Source organism: Gymnodraco acuticeps, unplaced genomic scaffold (assembly GCF_902827175.1).
Source record: "Gymnodraco acuticeps unplaced genomic scaffold, fGymAcu1.1, whole genome shotgun sequence".
In the NCBI taxonomy this organism is placed as follows: Eukaryota; Metazoa; Chordata; class Actinopteri; order Perciformes; family Bathydraconidae; genus Gymnodraco; species Gymnodraco acuticeps.
Genome location: NW_022990764.1, coordinates 500,185 through 521,464, shown reverse-complemented (window position 1 = coordinate 521,464; position 21,280 = coordinate 500,185). Strand labels below are relative to the sequence as shown.

The 21,280-nt window shown below is 40.6% G+C and overlaps 1 protein-coding gene and 1 long non-coding RNA gene across 3 annotated transcripts; both read left to right on the top strand.

Annotated features, from left to right (window-relative positions):
* The first annotated feature begins 601 nt into the window (after nucleotides 1-601).
* LOC117556867 lies at nucleotides 602-3,967 on the top strand. 2 transcript variants are annotated; one of them, XR_004570633.1, is made up of 5 exons: nucleotides 602-747; nucleotides 1,365-1,628; nucleotides 1,816-1,914; nucleotides 3,562-3,673; nucleotides 3,881-3,967. It is a non-coding gene; the product is annotated as an uncharacterized LOC117556867 (long non-coding RNA). The 2 variants fall into 2 exon arrangements; XR_004570632.1 differs by lacking the exon at nucleotides 602-747 and having other exon boundaries at nucleotides 1,084-1,628.
* Nucleotides 3,968-11,208: 7,241 nt separating this feature from the next.
* LOC117556852 (BEN domain-containing protein 5-like) lies at nucleotides 11,209-18,122 on the top strand. The gene is made up of 3 exons (XM_034232409.1): nucleotides 11,209-11,283; nucleotides 12,141-12,351; nucleotides 17,835-18,122. The coding sequence occupies exons 1-3, from the start codon at nucleotides 11,263-11,265 to the stop codon at nucleotides 17,966-17,968; spliced, it is 366 nt and encodes a 121-aa protein (XP_034088300.1). The 5' UTR covers nucleotides 11,209-11,262; the 3' UTR covers nucleotides 17,969-18,122.
* Nucleotides 18,123-21,280: the final 3,158 nt, after the last annotated feature.

Sequence of the window (21,280 nt, the reverse complement as noted above, 5' to 3'; positions counted from 1 at the left end):
TGGTTCCCTCAGACCAGGGCCAGGGCTGAACTAGTGACGTCAACACTCTCGACTGCTGATTGGTCAGAGAGAATCGTCACAAGATTGCGCACGAGTTCATCCCTAGCGTCGCATATATATCTAGAAGCAAGCTTGCAGCATTTTTATAAACAGCATTTTGTAAACGGATGAGCTACAAAAATGGCTACGTCTAATAAGAAAAGCACACCGTGGTCGACCGAGGAGGTGACGACGTTCCTACATCTCATTGGGGATGATCAAATCCAGCGGGAGCTCGACGGAACAACTCGAAATGTGAACAAAAACAAAGCCGATCGCCCCGCCTACACTGCGTTGCTACCCCAGGTCCTAAACTGTAATGGAAATGCGCCACGGCCTGGGCCGGCCAGCGAGGCAGCCCGAGGCCAGAGCGAGGACGCTTAGGGACGCTTAAACGGGGCTACCCCGCTGCAGTGGAAACGCGCCATAAACTACCCCGGTTCCTAAACTGTAATGGAAGCGCAGTCAAATGGCCGAGCGAGGCCTGCAGTGGAAACGCGGCATAAGATAGCTATCAAGTTAACACAGACGCTTAACATTTACTACATTTTCACTCACCTTTTAACAGAAACCCGAGAAGAGATTGAGGAGTCAACTGTGAATCCTCAAAAAAGGATAAGAGTCCCCAAGATCCATCACGAAGAAGGCGTTATGAAGGAGAACAATGAAGGGACATCCGCCGAAAAAGATGGCTTAAAAAAGAAGACGGTATGTATGGAGTCAGATTTGGGTCAATATTCTAGCGCATAAAACAAGCTACTCACGAGCGGAAAATGTGCTTTTACACTATGGAATGCCATTTAAGCCAATATTAAATAAATAAATATATACTTAAATAAATACATATATATATATAAATATGCCTATGAAATAAATTATAAAATAAATAAATTAGGCAATAAATATGTATACATGTACATTTAAATACACATTTATTTATTTAGCTAACGTTAGCTAACTCCACCAGGTTAGCATGTTAAGCTGTACTTTTTGTGGCAGCTAGCTTAATACAAAGAGGGGTTTTGTGCTTCATTGAAAACTTTTCTTTGTTAATCTACCTGAAACTGTAGGGACAGTTTGTTTCTACTCAACTATACAGACCATTGTTGAGGAGATGCAAAACATACTGTACATGAGTTGGGTCCAACATATACCTTGAGTAATGTTACTTTGCTGCTAAAAATGAAACATCATTATCAGATGAGGACATCACCAAAGTGTGTGAGCCTGTCAGGGGATTTGATCTGTTCTCTGCATGTCCTAAACACTGCTCTGGTATTACTTATCTTGTAACATGTAAGTCTCCCGCTCTTGTCATCTTTCAGGCTTTGCATTTGAACTCCTATGACTGGTTGCGGACTTGAAGGGAACGCCTTCCTGACATCCAGGAAAAAGGTGAGATTATAATACATTTGAATGCCAAAAGCAAGTTATTGTTTTTAACTTTTGAAATATGATTGTTTTGGGGCATTTCAGTTGTATTGGACAGGCAGTAGAGATCTACTGGAAACAGTGGAGAGGGAGCAGATGATATGCAGCATACGGCCCAGCCGGATGGTTGCTGCTCCGTGTGGAACGTGTCCTATCAGGTAAAGCACTTTGGTACCCAGTTATTTATGGTGTTGAGTTTGAATTTAGCTTTTGGAATGTAATTTCCAACTGTGCATTGTAAAGACTGAAAAAACAGCCTCAAGTTAAAGCTTGACATGATTTGGTCTTTTACTTAAGAAGATGTTTGTCCTCCTGTGTTGTCTTATTTCCTTATCTTTCTTTCAGGTGTAACATCTACCAATGGTTGTACATGACAGAGACCTCCTCCGCCTCTTTGCTGTCTTACTAGTCAATCCTTCTGATCAGGTCCTTTCCTAAATAGTGGTAAGTTTTACAGTTCAGTGTACGTTAATTTAGTAACTTAATACTTTACCGCTGTTGAATAAATCTTATATTGCTAGTCATTTTATTAAAACTACGATTTGTAAACTTTTTGATTCCAATTACAATAATCTTTTTGTTATAATTGTAAAACATATCTTAACATCCATCAGCAATCAATACAACAAATCATCCAACACTAAATAGAAGAAATCTGGACCTATTTCTTTTTATACAGCAGCATGTTTTGGGACTGCTCATTGATGTCATCAAGAGCCATTGAGGCTGCAGCCACACGAGGACAAAAACGGCCGTTTGCGTTACTGTTTAGTGTCATATAGACCATTCGGCCACACGAGGACGACTGCATACGGCACTAAACGACTGAGGAAACGATAACGGGTCCCAAGGTGGATAGAACGGCATACGCAACGCTCTGGGGGGTCAAACAGCTCCGTGTGTGCGCCCTATACGATCATTTTCTGATAATGATTGCGCAATAGCCCCGCCTCTCCCCACCTCTGCTGCTCACCTCCGCGTACCCCGCGCCATTGCTGATGTGTTTCGCCACCAACAACAACAACAATGGCGGATCGCAGAGTTGCTATCGTGCTCCGGACGCTACTGACCATGCTACAGTTCTTTGTGCAACATCTACAGCAGACTTACACATCCGGGGGCGATCTTACTCGCTGCTTTTGTGGATATGTACTGCAGCTTCAGCGATCATTTTCTGATAATGATTGCGCAATAGCCCCGCCTCTCCCCACCTCTGCTGCTCACCCCCGCGTCAAAGTAAACTGCACACTGAATTCAGATTATTTATCTTTCTCTCGATATGGACATAAACGCGAGTGAAGTCTAATCTGACAGGATGGAGACACCTCTCAAACTACCTAAACTAGTTATAAATATGTTTATTTTTACTGTCGGCCGGGTCACTCATTACTGGATCAGCTGCTGCATGAAACAGACACTGACGCTGTCCGAAGAGAGGGAGGAAAAAGAGAGGCTCCGTGTATTTTTATTATTATATTATATAGAGTCGTTATTCATTTGTTTTAAAGCTCAATAAATAACAAAGAAGACCTTTGACCGGCACTTTTATAATTTTGTCGGAAGGTTTAAACTTTAATTCACGTTGACTGGCGAAAAACTCTGCCCGGTTCCCTCGGCCCCCACCGCGGAGAATAAACAGAAGGGCAACCATGACAACCATGCTTCTTCGCTGCTTTTGTAGAGGAAGTTACAGCGCCACGTACAGGTTCCTGCATGTACTGCAGCTTCTCCAGCGGTTGGAGCTAAACGGAGCGGTCTCGTGTGGGCAGACACTATCCGGATAACTATTGCGTGTGGACGGAAGCTTGTTTGCGATTGCGTTTGCGTTAATCCTATGCGTTTAGCCGTTTTCGTCCTCGTGTGGCCGGGGTCTGAGTCTACCTTTTGTAGTCGGTCTCTCAGAATGCTTATCATTTATTTGTATTTTAACATTCCTATAATAATTAGTTTTTTTATTGTTTTGTTCTTTATTTTTGTTGTGAGAATCACTTTGCAATTATTGTGTAAGTGCTATATAAATAGTTATACTAATATTATTGTTGTTACTATTATTAATAATGTCTTCTTTGTTTTCTTTATTCATCGCTGCAGAAAGGATCATGCCAGCCCACATCAAACACCTGATCAAGAGCTTGTGAACCTCACTGCTGCAGACACCTGTGTGATATTCCACTCTGACTGGAACCCTCAAAATGACCTGCAGGTACAATATATATATATATATATATATATATATATATCTGCTCTGTCCGTCCTAAAGATAGTTCAATAGGGCTACAACAACAACAGTCTTTCCGTTTATTCCCTCGGTTCTTTAAGTGTATATTATTTTCCCATTTAATGCTTAAAAACGTTGAACAGCAGCTGCACATGATGCTCTTTTGACCCCTCTTTTCATTTTTTATTTCAGGCTCAAGCTCGGTTCGTCATCGTTTTGGCCAGTCTAAGGCGGTGGAGGTGTACTGTCTGATCACTAGAAACTATGAGAGGGAAATGCTGGATAAAGCTAGTCCCGTCCCGTCCTGCAGAGCATGAGTGGCAACAACAACGGGGTGAGAAAAAGAAAATCTGTCATATTTCTAGATGCCAAGTCATTTTTGGGTCAGTCGCTGTTGCAGTACGCTTAGTTTATTTTCAAAAAGAGTTTTCTAAATCCACTTGTGTAAATGTCTCTCTGCGTCGCCTTTAGCCGGTCCAGCAGTTCTCCAAGAAGGAGATCGAGGACCTGCTGAGGAAAGGAGCCTACGCTGCCATCATGGACAAGAACGACGAAGGCAATCGCTTCTGCTAGGAGGACATCGACCAGATCCTGCAGCGAAGAGCCACTATCATCACCATCACCAGGTATGTTCTTAGCAGCACTAGCCACTTGCGCTTTGTGTTGGTAACCAAGTACTTGGTTATTTGAAATGTAATATTGATGATGTAATAATTAAAACTAGGGATGGGTACCGAGCCCCAGTATTAACGGGCCCCGGGGCTGAATTATTAAAGACCGTGGTACCGTTAACGTCCAATGTTATCAATCTTTTTATCGTTACGGGAGACATTTAAAAAATAGATGTCATATGTATTATATCTACATAAACATTATATCGCAGTCTTACTGCAACTCCGTTTCTAATATGCAATAAGACTACAAAGTGCGTCTATGATTTATTTTCGATCTTTCCAATCCAGACGAGATCTCTCTCCCCTGTCGGTGTGCGAGGGGGTGGGGCAGTTTACACACAGAACCTGCTACATGCATGCAACACACACACACACACACACACAACACACACACACACACACACACACACACACACACACACACACACACACACACACACACACACACACACACACACACACACACACACACACACACCACACACACACACACACACACACACACACACACACACACACACACACACACACACGTGCGCACACACACACACACACACACACACACACACACACACACACACGTGCGCACACAAACACATGGCGGAGAGAACTAAGTGCCCCGAGGGTAGTTATGTTACCCGTCTTGAGCATGGATGTTTAATAAGAACTGGATACAGCATCGGAGGAGGGGCCTCGTTCTTTCCTATGAGAGCTGCTCATTGGCGCATGAAGTCAAAATGGCCCAACTTTTGAGAGAGCGAAACGTCACAGATTACCCAGCATGCCTGGCTGTCAGAGCAGAATAACCCGTTTGTGCGCTCACAGAGCATGCGCCCCTTAAGCCCCGCCCCCCGAGCACACACTCTCGGCTCACTAGAAAGAATGGAGAGAGAGAATAAATCTAGATTCGGCTTTTAGTGCATTTTACAACTTTAAGAACTTAATGATTCTAGGGCTATACAATAGTTCATACTGGGTAGTTTATTTAGTTTCAAAAAAATTATCCACCGAGTTACAGATGTCTCTTTCCCAATGTTAGTCAATGGGAAAAAGTATTTCTGGGCCGGTCGACGTCACAGACTGATAAGGAAATTGTAGTACCGCCGTTTGGACACAACGAATATTTTCCTCAGAGTCCGGCACACTTCCTGGGGGCTTGGTCTTGAGGTGGAAAATGCTCGTTGCCAATAGTGCAATAAGAATTTAGCATGTAAGGGCAGTAACACAAGCTATTTGTCTAAACATTTAGCAAAAGTGCTCCACATTCAGACGGAGGAATGCACCGGGTTCGACTGTCTTTCTAGTAGCTCTGTAGCCCCATCCACGAGTAACGTTTCCACGTCAGGTATATATTATGTATGCTAGCAGCAACACACAGAGTTAACTCAATGATACAAACATGGGTTAATGATTAGAGGTAACTGAGTTATTTATTTTGTTAAAGTTACAGCTATTCTGTTTGCAGTTCTATCATCACATAATTGAATAAGATTTGTTAAAACATTGTTGTTTCTTATTTTCAGTTTGCTTCAAGCAGTGGCTGCACGAGAAAGACGTGGAAGACCAAGAAATGCTGGCCAGATTGGCAAAGACCGGAAGATACATAACAGAGAAGATAATGGATATTAACAAGAAAAAGAAAAAAAATGTTTATAATTTCTTTGTTGCTGTTTACATTTTGAATTATATTTGTTATTTTTAAATCAAATGCATCTTTTTTAGATGATATATTTATTTAGATGTAGGTTTTTTTTGTAATATTATTGTATTAAGTATAATTTATTAAATAAAAATACTGTTATGAACACTATACAATGTCTTTATTTTGATAGTTACCAGAATACATTGTATATTTAATACTAACATAAGCTGGTGATAGATAAATGCTGGTCTGCTGGTATGCCAGCAGACAAATATTTATAAAGACAGGGTATGGCTGGGGTAGGCTACACCCATACCAAGAAATGGCTTAGCCCCACCATGAAAAATGATGTTAAAGTAAGCAAAATAAAGTCCGCCAACTCGCGCGGAGTAAATTGCACAGACAGCAGTTAGTAAGATTGATTTCAGCAGCCACTTGTCTGGAAATACGGAAGACCAGAAACGGTTTTGAAAACTTTTGTCACGTAGTGATCGTCTTCCCAATAGAACATCTTTGATAATGTCTTCTGGCCAATCAGAATCAAGATAACGGCGTGGTGTTGTTGCAGGAAGTCCCGACGGAGAATACTTTAGCTGTAGTACAGGTAACACATAACTGGTACGCAGGTTATGTGCGTAATCTGAAATGCGTACCGTCACTTGTGTCACAAAGCGCATTTGCGTACCGACGTACTTGTGAAGCTTTTCCAGAAGGCGGTTAGATCACCGGACGACAGAGTCGGTCTCCGTGTGCACAGACAGGGCTGCTGTTAACGTCGGTCTGTACAACGGAAACTGTGCCAAAATTACGCCAACCGGCTGCGGAGGGAGACTCCTCCCTTCACTGGAGAACTGCGCTAAACAGCTGATCACAACGTTCACACCTCTGTGGTCACGAAGTACTCCACTCCACTAGCGCCCCCCCCCCCCCCCCCCCCCCCCCCCCCCCCCCAGTCGACTTTCCTGAAGTTTCTAAGTAAGATAGAAATCAATACGTAATGAATTAAGACCCCACGGTTTGATGATTGATAGGTGCTCTCTTTCATTTTGACACACAGAAATTGTTTACAATAAACATGTTAAATGGATATATCCGCCTTCTTTCATTTATCTTTCCATTCCCACAACAATATACATAAAGAAATGACATATTTTGGACATAGTTCGAACGGTGATTAATCATGATTAATTAATTTTTAAACTGTGGTTAATCTGATTAAAAATTGTAATCGTTTGACAGCCCTAATTTATTTATTTTTGGATTAGATCATAGATACGTCCATGAGTTAAGAGATGGAATGATATGATGATTCACACTCATGTACAGTAGGTGGCGATATGCACCTTAAAGTTGTTTGCAATCCGCCAAAAAACCGAGAGAAGAAGAAGTCAACTGGTTTGCCAACGGACAATTTACACCGAAGAAGAAGAAGCGAACATTTCTGGCGGGTGAAATTTAGAGTATCAGATTACATGCGATGTCTGACTCTGAGAATTGAGTAGTTTGCCTTATAGTCCTTCTCCTCCATTTTCTTCCTCTTCTCGAGTAGTCAGTGTGTGTGGTGCTGTTGCTTTGGTCTGGGTCTCTGGACCTGTGAGCTAACCACGCCCCGTTCATTTGCATATAAGGAATGGAAATGTCTCATCATGAAATACAAGTCACATGAAATAAGCCATTATGAAATATGAGTCTCTTGAAATAAAGAAACGCGTCATTATGAAATACAAGTCATCTGAAATAAATAAATATGTCATTATGAAAGACGAGTCTCTTGAAATAAATAAATGTGTCATTATGAAATACAAGTCTCTTGAAATAAATAAATGTGTCATTATGAAATACAAGTCTCTTGAAATAAATAAATGTGTCATTATGAAATAAAAGTCCCATGAAATAAATAAATGTGTATTTAAATGTACATGTATACATATTTATTGCCTAATTTATTTATTTTATAATTAATTTCATAGGCATATTTATATATATATATGTATTTATTTAATTATTTATGTATATATTTATTTATTTAATATTGGCTTAAATGGCATTCCATATTACACACGCATAAAATGACTCGCGCGCAGATTACACCCCCGCGAGCGGCTATGCGCTCGCGAGAGAGACAGCCCTCTTGCTCCCTCGCGGGAGTGTCAGCCTCATTCGCTCGCGGAGTCTGTCTACGTGTGCGTGAAAAGTTTCTGACACTTTGGGCCGGAGCCACTGGACTTTGATTGACAGCTGCCGGGAACCCCGGAGTTGCCAGGTTTGATAAATGCTTGAACTACCAAGAGCCGAGGAGTGACAGCTGCAAGATCAGTTGGACGAGATTGAATGGTAAAGTTGTCCATAACTAACTATTATATTCGTAAAGTGTACAGCTAATATATATATCAATTCATTTGATATAAAAAAATGACATTAATTCTAGGAGTGCAATACTTTTACAAACACTATAGTAATAATATGCATTCATTATGACAATATCATACTATTACGATAGGAGTGTTCTAGTGTGTTCAAAAAACAACTACAGAAACACTATATATTATACTATAGTAGTACTATTTAAAATAATATAGTCTTAATACGGAAACACCAACAAAAACACTATAGTAATACTTTAGTAATAATATGCATTCACTATGACAATATCATGCTATTAGGAGTGTTCTATAGTGTGTTTAAAAAACAACTACAGAAACACTATATATTATACTATTTAAAATAATATAGGAATACTACAAAGATCATTCTAGATACAGAGTATTACTATTGAAATATTATAGGGCTACTATAGCTAATAAAATGGTATACTTATAGTATACTATAGTAATACTATAGTTCATTTCGTAAGGGAGGTGCATACAGCAGACAGTATAGTAGCAGTTTTCGACAGATACAGCCCACTCAAAAATATATTGTTTTATATAAAAATTAATTTATATATATATATATATATATTAGCTGTACACTTTACGAATATAATAGTTTTTTATGGACAACTTTACCATTCAATCTCGTCCACTGATCTTGCAGCTCTCACTCCTCGGCTCTTGGTAGTTCAGGCATTTATTAAACCTGGCAACTCCGGGCTTACTTGCAGCTGCCAATCAAAGTCCAGTGGATCCGCCCCAAAGTGCCAGAAACTTTTCAGTTTCAAAGTAGAAGTACCAGAGTGTAGGAATACTCTGTTAGTAAAAGTACTGCATTCAAAATGTTCCTCAAGTGAAAGTAGAAAAGTATTCTCATCAAAATATAGTGAAAGACAGTAAAAGTAGTTGTTGTGCAGATTGGTCCATTTCAGAATAATATATATGATATGTTTTATAATGATTGATCATGAAAGTGTTCTCAAAGCTGGTAAAGGTGCAGCTAGTTTGAATGACTTTGTATACTGCAGGGTAGCTGGTGGATTTACTCCAGGTGGAACTAAAGTCTGATTCAACACTTGATTAGATTTCACATCATTCATCCACATCTGTAAAGTAACTAAAGGTATTAATACATGTAGTTGAGTAAAAGTACACCATTTACCTCTGAACTATAGAGGAGAAGAAGAACAAAGTAGCAAAACATTGAAATACTTAAATAAAGTACAAGTATCTCAAAATTGTACCCAAGTATAGTACTTGAGTTTATGAATGTAGTTACTTTACACCAGATGCCATAAAGATAGAAAGACTAAGCCTTGCACAGAGGCATGACAATAGATTTTCAAAATGCTCAACAGTGCTGCCAAAATTATAAACTGACTGCTACACAATTAAATAATATAATATGTTTGACTCATGGCTGAAGTTAAGTTTCTCCAGCTCTCCCCAGGTTGGCAAAAAAATGCATCTCAAAATGCATCAGATTGAGGCTTTAAAATATGGAATATTCCAAATGAAACTGTCTTTTCACCGACATCTCTTCACCTGCACTAGTGGCCGTATCAAAGCCGTGATTGGTCAGATGTCGATTCATTGCAACGGTGTCGGGTTACAGACGTGCTCCCCTTGTCACCTCTCACTCTCTCGCGGGGGGTGCGGAGAACTGAGCGGAGAACTGCGCACAGCAGCTGAGGCCCTCTGGGCGGGGCCCCCTGCGCAAGGCGGGGCCCCCTGCGCAAGGCGGGGCCCCATGCAGCCTGCGTGATAGGCCTGTAGGGAGGGGCGGCCCTGTATAGTAGCCTAGTTAAAGTAGGCTATTGACTTATTTCCTATATGCTAGCGGATGGGACATGAGCCAAACTAACTAAAACATCAAGGTATAGTCAAAAATGTTTTCCCAAAGATAGTTTCTGTTAGGCCTATGTTCTTATCGCTGATGTTTGTCCAAGTGTTCATTTTTCTGATAAGTTTGTTTTTAATTAGTTATTTAACGGGGTTTGATGTCATAAACCAAAGTAGTCAACCGAGGGGAAACACTGCTTTGGAAAATTATCATTAGCACTTTAAGCATTTACTTAATGTATTATTACTTATGTATTTAATGGTCTAAAAAGTTCAAAACCAATGCTATTTTTATTTGTACACAAAAGAAAGGGTCATATTTCTGACATTGACGTTAAAGTTGAATACATCAATGTTACTCAATGCTTTGTATCATTTTATCTTGTAATTTACCTTTTATTTTATTTTATTTACCTGACTTTGCAAAACAATATCGATAAACTCCTGAAAGAGGTCTTTTCTCAAAGTGAGTACAATTGTTTTTACTAATTGCAGACAAATTATTTAAGCATAATGGTACTTTTTGTTCAATTTAGCTTTTCTAACTGTTTATTTTTATTAGAATACTCATCAGATACTTCAAAAAAAGACACAAACAGACAAGATCTGCAGTCTACTGAAATGTGTTGCTGTAAACAATTAGCTCATCAGGATGGGCCCACATATAAACTCCCACTCATAGAAATTCCCTTACTGTTAATTTCACTAAGGGAGGGGAGCAACACTCACTTATGGACTGTCTCTCCATTTGTCATTCATCCACTATTTTATTCTGGTGTGTAATAAGTGTTACAGTCTCACAGGGCTGCTATCATTGCAACACTTTTTACTTGTGTTAATCATACTAGGTATCCAGTGTAATATTAATTAATACTATTTTTGAACCTTTTCTGCTACCCCGTCATTTTGTTACCATCAACATTCTGTGGAGAAGGATCTGTGACCTCTCGAACCTGTGAGCCAGCCATTCCACCACTGACACCACCAGGGCAAAACACAACTTCAGAGAGGGAGCCCGATCAGCCGATCCATTGCCCAAGGCATATGGAAAAAAAGGATGGGAAGGTACACCTTTTTTCCATAGGTTCTTGTTCTGCTCGATCCCAAATTGGTGTCTAAATCAGTAGTGTGCATGTCAACACTTGTATGTTAGGCATGGCATACATTTGTGACCATTTTGGCAAGTTATTGGACTAACAGAAAAGTTATAAACTGAGCTCTATGGGGGTCTTTAAAACTAACGCGTGTCGCGCAGCACGCTCACAGACATAGATTGCGCAATAATGCATTGCGCACCATGGAGGTGCAGTGCAGGCATATTGTCATTCAAGAGATGCATAGTTCTTTTGGAAAACATGTTTTTCTTTTAGCCTATTTACCTCGTTAACGTAAATAATACTCATTACATTGACACATGCATTATTTGTGATTAAAATAATGGTTGTTGGTAGGCCTAATTTATTAGCGACCCCCACAGATCTATGATTTCACTATGTCCTTATGGGAGCTCAGCTCCCATGGCTCCCACATAACTCGAACCCTATCTGCACACAGGGGCGGACTGGCCATCGGGACGTTCGGGACAAATCCCGATGGGCCGGTACTGAAGTGGGCCGGTGGTACCGAAATGGGCCGGTAGTCCCAGTCCGCCCCTGTCTACACCCCTATGCACTGCCATTTCCCCACGTAAACATAACAGTCTGCAATGAAACGGTTGTGTCCTGTGTGCTCCACTTCCTACTTGGCGAACCGTTGACTTGATCGTGCACACGAGATACTTTTTGATGACCCGGCCTTTAGAGGCTCCGCAATTGTCATACAGCTAGAGGCAATAACATAACATTGGCTTGACTGATGCAATTACTAAATAAGTTTCAAAATTGTTTGCAATATATAATGTGTAAATATATTGCTTTTTTCAGATCCACATTGGAACAGACATTTGGCTGCGAGAAGAGGTGTGGAGAAAAATTGATTCCACAACAAAGGACTCGCTCTTTGTGAAGGAGTTGGCTGTAGCCATATGGGGTACAGCAGAGTTAATGGGAAGAAGTGTGTCTGGAAAGGACTGCCCGAGCAAAACGACCGAAGCAAAGCCTCCCTTAACCCCATGCAAGCTTGGGACCGTAAAAGGTATGTGACACGTACACTGAATGTCATCTTAAACTAACAAATTAAATACTACAAACATTCAAGACAGACAGGTGATGAAGACTTTTGCAATGTAATTGATCGCTCCGCTCGCCCGTTAGAGCCTGTCATCTTCCAAAAGTCAAGCAGCTTATTACAACCCACAGACACGTTTTAAAGTTTTCAAAAGTGGTCGAGTAAGTTATAACAATCTGCTGTCTCAGGCGGATCATAAACTATGGGATTAGTTTTGTTTCATAATGATAAAGCAACACTTTCCTCCATTGATTTTCATATAAAATTAGTGTGTTAATAAAATAAGCTATCATGGCTTATACTTGCATATCTAAACAGAATCATGAAAGCATGTTGGTAGAGTCAGGCACACGAGTCCATTTGAGTGTGTGCGCCGGTGTCTGAACTCTGAACGCTCACTGCTAGCTATGTAGCTAACTGTTCCTGCTATTAGGCTACTAGCTTGCATTGTTATGGATCTAAAGTTAGCAAAGTTTGCATCAGAATAACAGAGCGTCTGCGTGTAAACCGCGTCCGTTATGGGAAGAGCGGCAGGAATTTGGTTAATTTCCGACGCTGCCTGAAAACAGGAATCTTTGGAAAGAAAAGTGAAGAGTCGAAGCCTTCAGGTTCTGATGAGCCATCTTCTTCACTGCCGCTCACCCATGATGATGTGGCTACCTCCCCTGCTATTCTACCTGGTCGGCTACCTGGTGCTGGGGATCTCCGGGACCGGTGTCGCTCCCGACGCTGAACACCCACAAGACACACCTGCGCTTGATGTGTGGCCTACCCCAGGCATCATGGCTTCCCCGGATTCAGTAAGAGTTTTTGCCATGATGACAACCCCGCTGCTCGCGGAGGACGTCTCATCTACCCGGGGTTCTGCCGCGAGGACTACGCTGTCTATGGGCCCAGGGAAATGGGAGACTTTCCCCCTATGCAGCGCGCACTTGCGACGGCAAGCCGACCAGCCCAGCGAGGAGGACCTGGCTTCTAATTCTCCTACTCCTGATGTCGGGTAACGTGAAACCGAATCCAGGCCCAGAACTGTCTCAGCTGCAAACGCCAGAGGAGTTTAGAACGAAAGACGGATTACGTCTTTTTCACCTTAATGTTCGCAGCATGATTAATAAAATGGACTCCATCAGAATATGGGCCGATTCGACTGACTCTGATATCATTGTCCTTTCTGAGACGTGGCTCAAAAAGTCGATTACAAATGATATGATAAATATAAAAGATTACAATGTCTTTAGAACAGACCGTGTGGGAAAAGGGGGCGGGGTTGCGATTTATGTTAAAAACCATTTAGACTGCACCTGCATCGAATCCCTAACAAAACCAAAATGCTTTGAACTCTCTGTAATTAAACTATCGCTCCCAAGTGGTTCAGACATTATAGTGGTCGGATGCTACCGCCCGCCCGCTGCCTCAAGCAAAGCCACGAATATATCTTCTCCATAACTGGACTAAATCCGAGATGGTTTTACTCGGAGACCTAAACTGGGACTGGCAAACGGATTTACAAAACTCCTTCAAGGACACTTGTGACTCACTCTGTTTGGTGCAACTAGTTAACTCGCCAACTCGGTTAAACCAAAAGGATTTAGAGAAGTCCACTTTGATTGATGTTATTCTTACAAACGCACCTCACCGTTTCTCCGCAGTAGGCACGTTTTGTAATGATATAAGCGACCACTGCGCAATTGCTTGTGTGAGAACCTGTAAGATCCCTAAAGGAAAGCCACGTTTCATTCACAAGAGGCGACTCAAACATTTCGATGAGCAGGCGTTTCTACATGATGTTTTTAATAGTGATTTACACATTGTTTCACTTATGACCGATGTTGAGTTAGCATGGAATTATTTTAAATCCACCTTCTTGGCTATATGTGACAAGCATGCTCCTTTTAGGACATCTAGGATAAGCGGTAAAGACAACCCCTGGTTTAATGATTCTATATCCTCTCTCATTCGACAGAGAGACACTGCCTGGGCTAAAGCAAAGAAATCAAATATTCCATTAGATTGGAATCTGTATAGGACATTAAGAAACAAATGCACTAAGCTGATTAAAGACTCTAAATGTGCCTACTATCTTAATGCAATACATGACAATTTGAATAACCCTGCAAAGTTTTGGAAACTTGTTAAATCCTCCTCAGGTTCTATCACTCCAAACAGCCTTCCTGATCTCTTAAGGGTAACTCAGAGTGAAATCAAGGGCAAAATGGATATTGCAGACAGCTTTAATAATTATTTTATTTCTGCTGGCTCAATCTTTGATTCTAGCAACTCAGGGATGATCGCTGCAGAAGGAGAGCCAGGTCCTCCGCCACTTGACCCTGATCAACTGTTCACCTTTGCCCCCATCTTGACCTCTCAGGTTCACAAAGCTTTAATGAGCCTAGATGTAAAGAAATCTTCAGGCCCAGACAAGATAGAGCCGTTCTTCTTCAAAGTTGCTGCACTGATTGCAGAACCCATAACCTCTATTGTGAATCTCAGTCTTTGTGCTGGTGAATTGCCTAGCTCATGGAAGTCGGCCATGGTTCTCCCCTTGTTAAAGGGCGGAGACCCCTCTGACCTAAATAATTATCGCCCTATTTCCAGACTGTCTGTAATGGCCAAAGTCTTTGAATCTCTTGTAAACGAACAACTGAAAAAGTTTCTAACTGACCATAATATTCTTAACGAGTCTCAGTCAGGCTTCAGATCAGGCCATAGTACTACTTCAGCGGCTATGCTAGTCTCAAATTACATAATTGAAGCACTAGACAAGAAAAAACACTGTGCAGCATTGTTTGTTGATCTGTCTAAAGCTTTTGATTCTGTGGATCATGCATTGCCACTGCAGAGGCTTGGCTGCATAGGTCTTGGCAAAATGGCTTTGAGCTGGTTTAAAAACTATCTATCTGAAAGAACTCAGTGTGTCTCAGTAGAAGATTATACCTCAGCTGCTCTTACTGTAAACAAAGGTGTTCCACAAGGTTCTATTTTGGCCCCTGTCTTATTCTCCATCTTTATAAATGAACTAGGAAATGGGATAAACCCAGCACGGTTTCATTTATACGCCGATGATACAGTTGTTTACACAGTGGCTTCCTCTTTGACTCAGGCCATAGAGCTTCTACAGGATGCTTTTAATACACTGCAACACTCCTTGCTAAGGCTAAGACTGGTCCTTAATGCAAAAAAGACCAAGTACATGACCTTCTCTCGCTCTCGAGCTAATACAGCTGTCCCTCCGATTCTGTCACTGGAAGGGACATGCCTTGACAAAGTAGCATCCTACAAATATCTGGGCATATGGATTGATGAAAAGATGGCCTTTGATGTTCATATTGGGAACCTACTGAGAAAACTTAGACCTAAACTGGGCTTTTTCTTCCGTTTAAAGAAATGTTTCCCGTCTGAAGCCAGGAAGAGAATTGTGCAGAGTTCCTTTCTGTCTGTATTAGACTATGGCGATGTAATCTATATGCATGCTCCTTCCTCCCTGCTTAAAAAGCTGGATTCTGCGTACCATACTGCTATACGTTTTGTAACGGGTGCAGGCTCTCGCACCCACCACTGCACTTTGTATCAGTCCCTAGGATGGTCCTCTCTGTACCAAAGAAGACAATCACACATGTTGATTTGTATCCTTAAGTCATTGCTAGGTAAGCTGCCCTTATATATCTCCAGACTTCTGTCCTTTTATACTTGCTTTTTTAATACCAGACGAGCAGCAAATGGGATGCTTTTAAATGTTCCTTTGATGCAGTCAGAGCTTGGTAAAGCTGCATTCTCCCACTATGCTCCCTTTTTATGGAATACGCTGCAAGTAAAACTTTGTCTAGAGGCACTTCCTACTGTAAATGCTTTTAAAGGTATGCTACGATTAGCCCTTCATGAAACATGTAACTGTTTTACCTGATGCTATTGCTGATGTGATTATGCTTCTTGCCACTGCACAAATGGCCTTCTGTATTTATATTTGAATTGTATGTTTTTTGTTTAATGTCCTTGTTTTATGTTGAAACTTGTTGTGTGCTGTGTTGGTCAGGACTCCCTGGAAGAAGAGATCTTGTATCTCAATGGGACATTCCTGGATAAATAAAGGATAAATAAATAAATAAAATAAAAAAGCTAACTTTCATAACACAGCTTTTCTTTACTTCTCACTTAACTAAAACAATGAAGAAACAGACCGTATAGTACAGCACAAACAACACAAATGATCAATACTTACATATATTTTCACTTGTAGTATTATAATAATTGAAATGCTGGTTCTTCTGGGGGTCTTCTGTCCACGCTCAGCTACCGCACCGCAGCTGCCTGCATTGTACAATCACTGGAGGACTGGGCTGTCACTCAAAAACTGAGTAGCCAATGGGGACGCACCCCTGAAAGTCCCGCCTACCTGGGAGGTTTGTGTCAGAATAGAGAGGCGAAGTCACGCCCATCTACTCCCTGGGACCTTATTTCGGAAAAAGTATGTATTGAAGTCAATGGTGAGAGAAAGATTATTTTTCGATCCCGTTTGAATTGTGCCACGAATTACACATATGATGTTTGTTAATCTTAAAAAATAATTTTCATGTCAAAAAAGTCACAGTTTGTCGTAAAACTGTTGAAATATAAGACTATGAAAATTACGCAACTAGAAAGACTACAAATCCCAGAGTCCCGGTCCCGCATGCAGGCTCTGGAACCGACTAACTCCCCTTGTGTGTATGCACAGCTCTCAACATGCCCAGACTTGGAGTGATTTTCACCTCTTTTAATACTTTCCGCCTCATTCTGAAAGAAATAAGTGAAATGTTCCAACGTGACGTCATTGAGCGGTTTTACGACACATTTTTATTTTTTTTACTTGCAAAATTATCTTTTAAATTGACAAACATCATATGTGTAATTCGTGGCACAATTCAAACGGGATCAAAAGATAATCTTTCTCTCCCCATTGACTTCAATACATAATTTTTCCAAAATAAGGTCCCATGGAGGAAAGGGAGGGACTTCACCTCTCTATAGAAAACAAAAAATGAGAAAGCTGCAGCGAGAGCAAAAGTCTGATCATTGAGAAAGAAGCAAAGAGAACTAGAGATAAAAGATGTTAAAACAAAGAAAAAAGACTCTTAGTTCTGCTTGATTCGGAGAAAGTGTTGCTTTATCTTTATGAAACAAAACTAATCCCATAATAATCATGTGACCTTTGAGGACAGTCAATACAAAATAAAAATGTGTGCAAAAAGTTTATATACATGTAATATAATAGAATATGATATTTACAAGAACAGAATATGAAATTAAATAATGTAAATTAAGAAAAAAATTAAATACGGTGTATTGCGTGGATAATAGACCCAATCACAGTGAATGTTCAAAACTAAATTTGATACATTTTTCTTTTTCATCTCAGAGTGCACATATTTAAGTAATCATAACACAAAGCTAAAAGTTTCCTTTCTCTTTTCAAGAGTGCTTCAGAGGATGGCTGATCAAGCAAAACATGGAGAAGACCGAGAGGGAGAAGAGGGAGAAGTTGTCCGGTTACTTAATTTCGCAAAAAATACAGGACCTCTTGAAAAAGGGGAAGAAACAGTTGAAATAAAAATCTGAAGGAATGGGTGTTTGATGTTTTCCAATTTGTATTAATGTTCATGTTGTGTGTTATAAATGATGTTCCTGCTTCTAATCATTTGATGTATGAGTATTTATTTACAGACAATACATTCTATACATTCTGGTATACCTTTCTGGTAAGGTAGGTGCTCTGATCTGAAATGATAGATGTTCATTGAGCTACTGCAATTGGGTGAGAGTGTTTCATCATCATATATGACCAGCTTAACCACCATTTAATCCCAGTTAAAGTTCTACTCAAGATCATACCAGTCTGACCAGCTAATGGTGACTAGCTAGACCACTGTGACCACCAGCTTTTACCAGCTAAACCAGCTATCCCGACCAGCTAATGGTGACCAGCTAGACTACTGTGACCACCAGCTTTTACCAGCTATCCCGACCAGCTAATGGTGACCAGCTAGACCACTGTGACCAAACCAGCTAGACCACTGTGACCAAACCAGCTAATGGTGACCAGCTAGACTACTGTGACCACCAGCTTTTACCAGCTATCCCGACCAGCTAATGGTGACCAGCTAGACCACTGTGACCAAACCAGCTAGACCACTGTGACCAAACCAGCTATCCTGACCAGCTATACCACTGTGACCAAACCAGCTAATGGTGACCAGCTAGACCACTGTGACCACCAGCTTTTACCAGCTAAACCAGCTATCCCGACCAGCTAATGGTGACCAGCTAGACCACTGTGACCAAACCAGCTATCCTGACCAGCTAAAGTGTCCAAAACCCCTCTAACCAACTAACTAATCCAGCCTAATATTGTCTGGCTGGTTTACCAGCCTGACCAGCCAGACCAGCCTTGTTGGTCTAAGCTGTTTTTTTCAGCAGGGGAGTGCGGTATAATGAGACAATAACAGGCTACAGATGCGGACACACACACACAAATATATTTATATAAATATATACAATTTAAAGTATGAGAGCACTCTCATAATAACGTAACACAATCAGAGACTGGATATATCCCCCCCTCTCTCTGGTCGCTGAAATGGGGAATTGAAATTACGGGCCAAAAGTTGTATTTACAAGTAATAAAAGTAAGCAGAGGACACCAAACCAACTGAGACCCGTCTGTCCGCCGCATTTACGCACAGTACAACACACACCTACACACTGTACCACACACATACCTACACACTGTACCACACACACCTACAGCTCCTAAAGCATAAGCCGTTGTGTATTTTATTATGTGAAGCAATGGTCTTAGAAAAATATCGACTCTGTAGAGGAAACTTCTGTGTAGCTATGCAGTGGGAGTCACCGACTCAGGAAGGAGACACGGGAAGAGCAGTAGCTTTGATGTCAAACACATGATGGTTTATTATTGACACATGATGGTTTATTATTATGAGTTAACGGCCGGAGGATTCAGAGTTGCCACGTCAATTCTGAAGAACTCTACCCCAGACCCATGTATTTAGCTAGTTCAGAGAGCATCATCAACATGCTGCATAACAAGATAGAATGATAACACCTCTATCAGCTGACGCCAACAGGCAGGAACAGGGAGACAAAACACTGAGAGCACAGCAGCCAAGGTTACAGGTGCCTGTGCTCAGTCAGGACAGTTTGAACTGATACACTGGGTCAAAGTTATGGGCCTTGGAAAATATTTCCACAACAGTTTCTTCCTTTTTATCAATTTTGATAATCTAAAGTTCTTCTTTTTATCAATTTTGATAATCTAAAGTTTCTTTCTTTTTATCAATTTTGATAATCTAAAACCCTTAGTCTAATAATATTTAGTTCAATACTTAAATCAATGGGAATCTTCAGATTTGAGTGTGGACTTACACAACATCAATTACATCAATAACAATCACATTAAGATTGAAACATTCAATCACAATGATTGATACAGCCAATCATAATAGGAAAAATCATCTCTCATCAGTGTTTGATCATCTTTTGTCAAAAGCATAATAATGAACACACATAAAACACAGGTGCACAATGGCTAAATATTTGTTTTTAAACTAATATATTTTATCATTTACCATTAGTTAATTTCATTCATCAAACTATAAAATCAAAACCAGCTTGCCGCTTTAAAGATTTACTTCAAGGCAATCACTAGTCAAAAGCATTTTAAAACTCAGGATCTTAAGAGATCCAGCTAAACATTCACAGTCAGAGTATAGAATTCACACTGGTGATTTGATCAATCTGTAATCTGCAAAAGTGCAGTGTCCTCAATTTTAGGATTACTTTTACGTTTACTTAAATACGCTTTAGTCAAGAGTAAGGCACTTAGTGAAATCAATACATTCATTTTAGTCAAGTACATTGTTCAAAATCTGAAAAGGAAAAGTTAGGCAAATATTCAAAGACGTTTGTAAAAACCTGGAAAGGAAGGATTAAACATTTTTAAACCTTGAATTATTACATTTGTAAATGCTACCACTGATCTGTACCAAATTAAGTCTATCAAGTATTCCTATTAGCCATACTTACCTGAGCTACTTACTTGGAAAGGATTCTTCTGTGTTTATCTAATGTTGAGAATATCAATTTCTTTAAATTATACTTCTCTAATTTGAGGATCAAATATGATACATAATTGTTATATGAAATATTATAAATATTTGTTTTGGGCCAAAACTGAAATTAATCCAGTACTTGAAACATCATTGTAGGTCTTTCTATGCATGGATAATACATTAAAGAGTAGTGTTGTTAAGCCTGATTGCTGGATTCAAATCCACTAGAGTGCATGTACCTATCCAGAGGGGAGCCAGAACTTGATAGAGCTTGTCGCCGCACAACCAAACGTAATCTTGTGGCGAGCTAAACCCCACATCACTGGGCCAGGCCAGTTGTATTGCTCACGGTTGCGTTGTCGTTTTCCCAAGCGAGCCGTCATCACGAGGTGGGAATGCTCCATGGGGTGTGTGTGTGTATTCCTTCGGTCGATTTTGTGACACGGACAGTCAGACTCCGCACACCGGTAACACAAACGAGGAACCAGAGAGCATATGGAACCGCTCAGCTGGCACTTGCTTGTGATACCTTGTGTGTAGTGTGTTTTGGTGTATGTAGTGCAAGTGTGGTGCAAGTTGGTGATTAGGACACATCACTTGTTGTCATCTACTTTTGTTGGTGATTAGGACACATCACTTGTTGTCATCTACTTTTGTTGGTGACTAGGACCTTGCAGTGGCTGGCGTGGACCCACGTAGCTCTCTCTCTGACCCTTGGCCTTCAGAGCTGTCCTACTGTAGTTATTGGGTTAACACTTGATAGGGATGTTTTCCTGAGTGCAGACAACTCA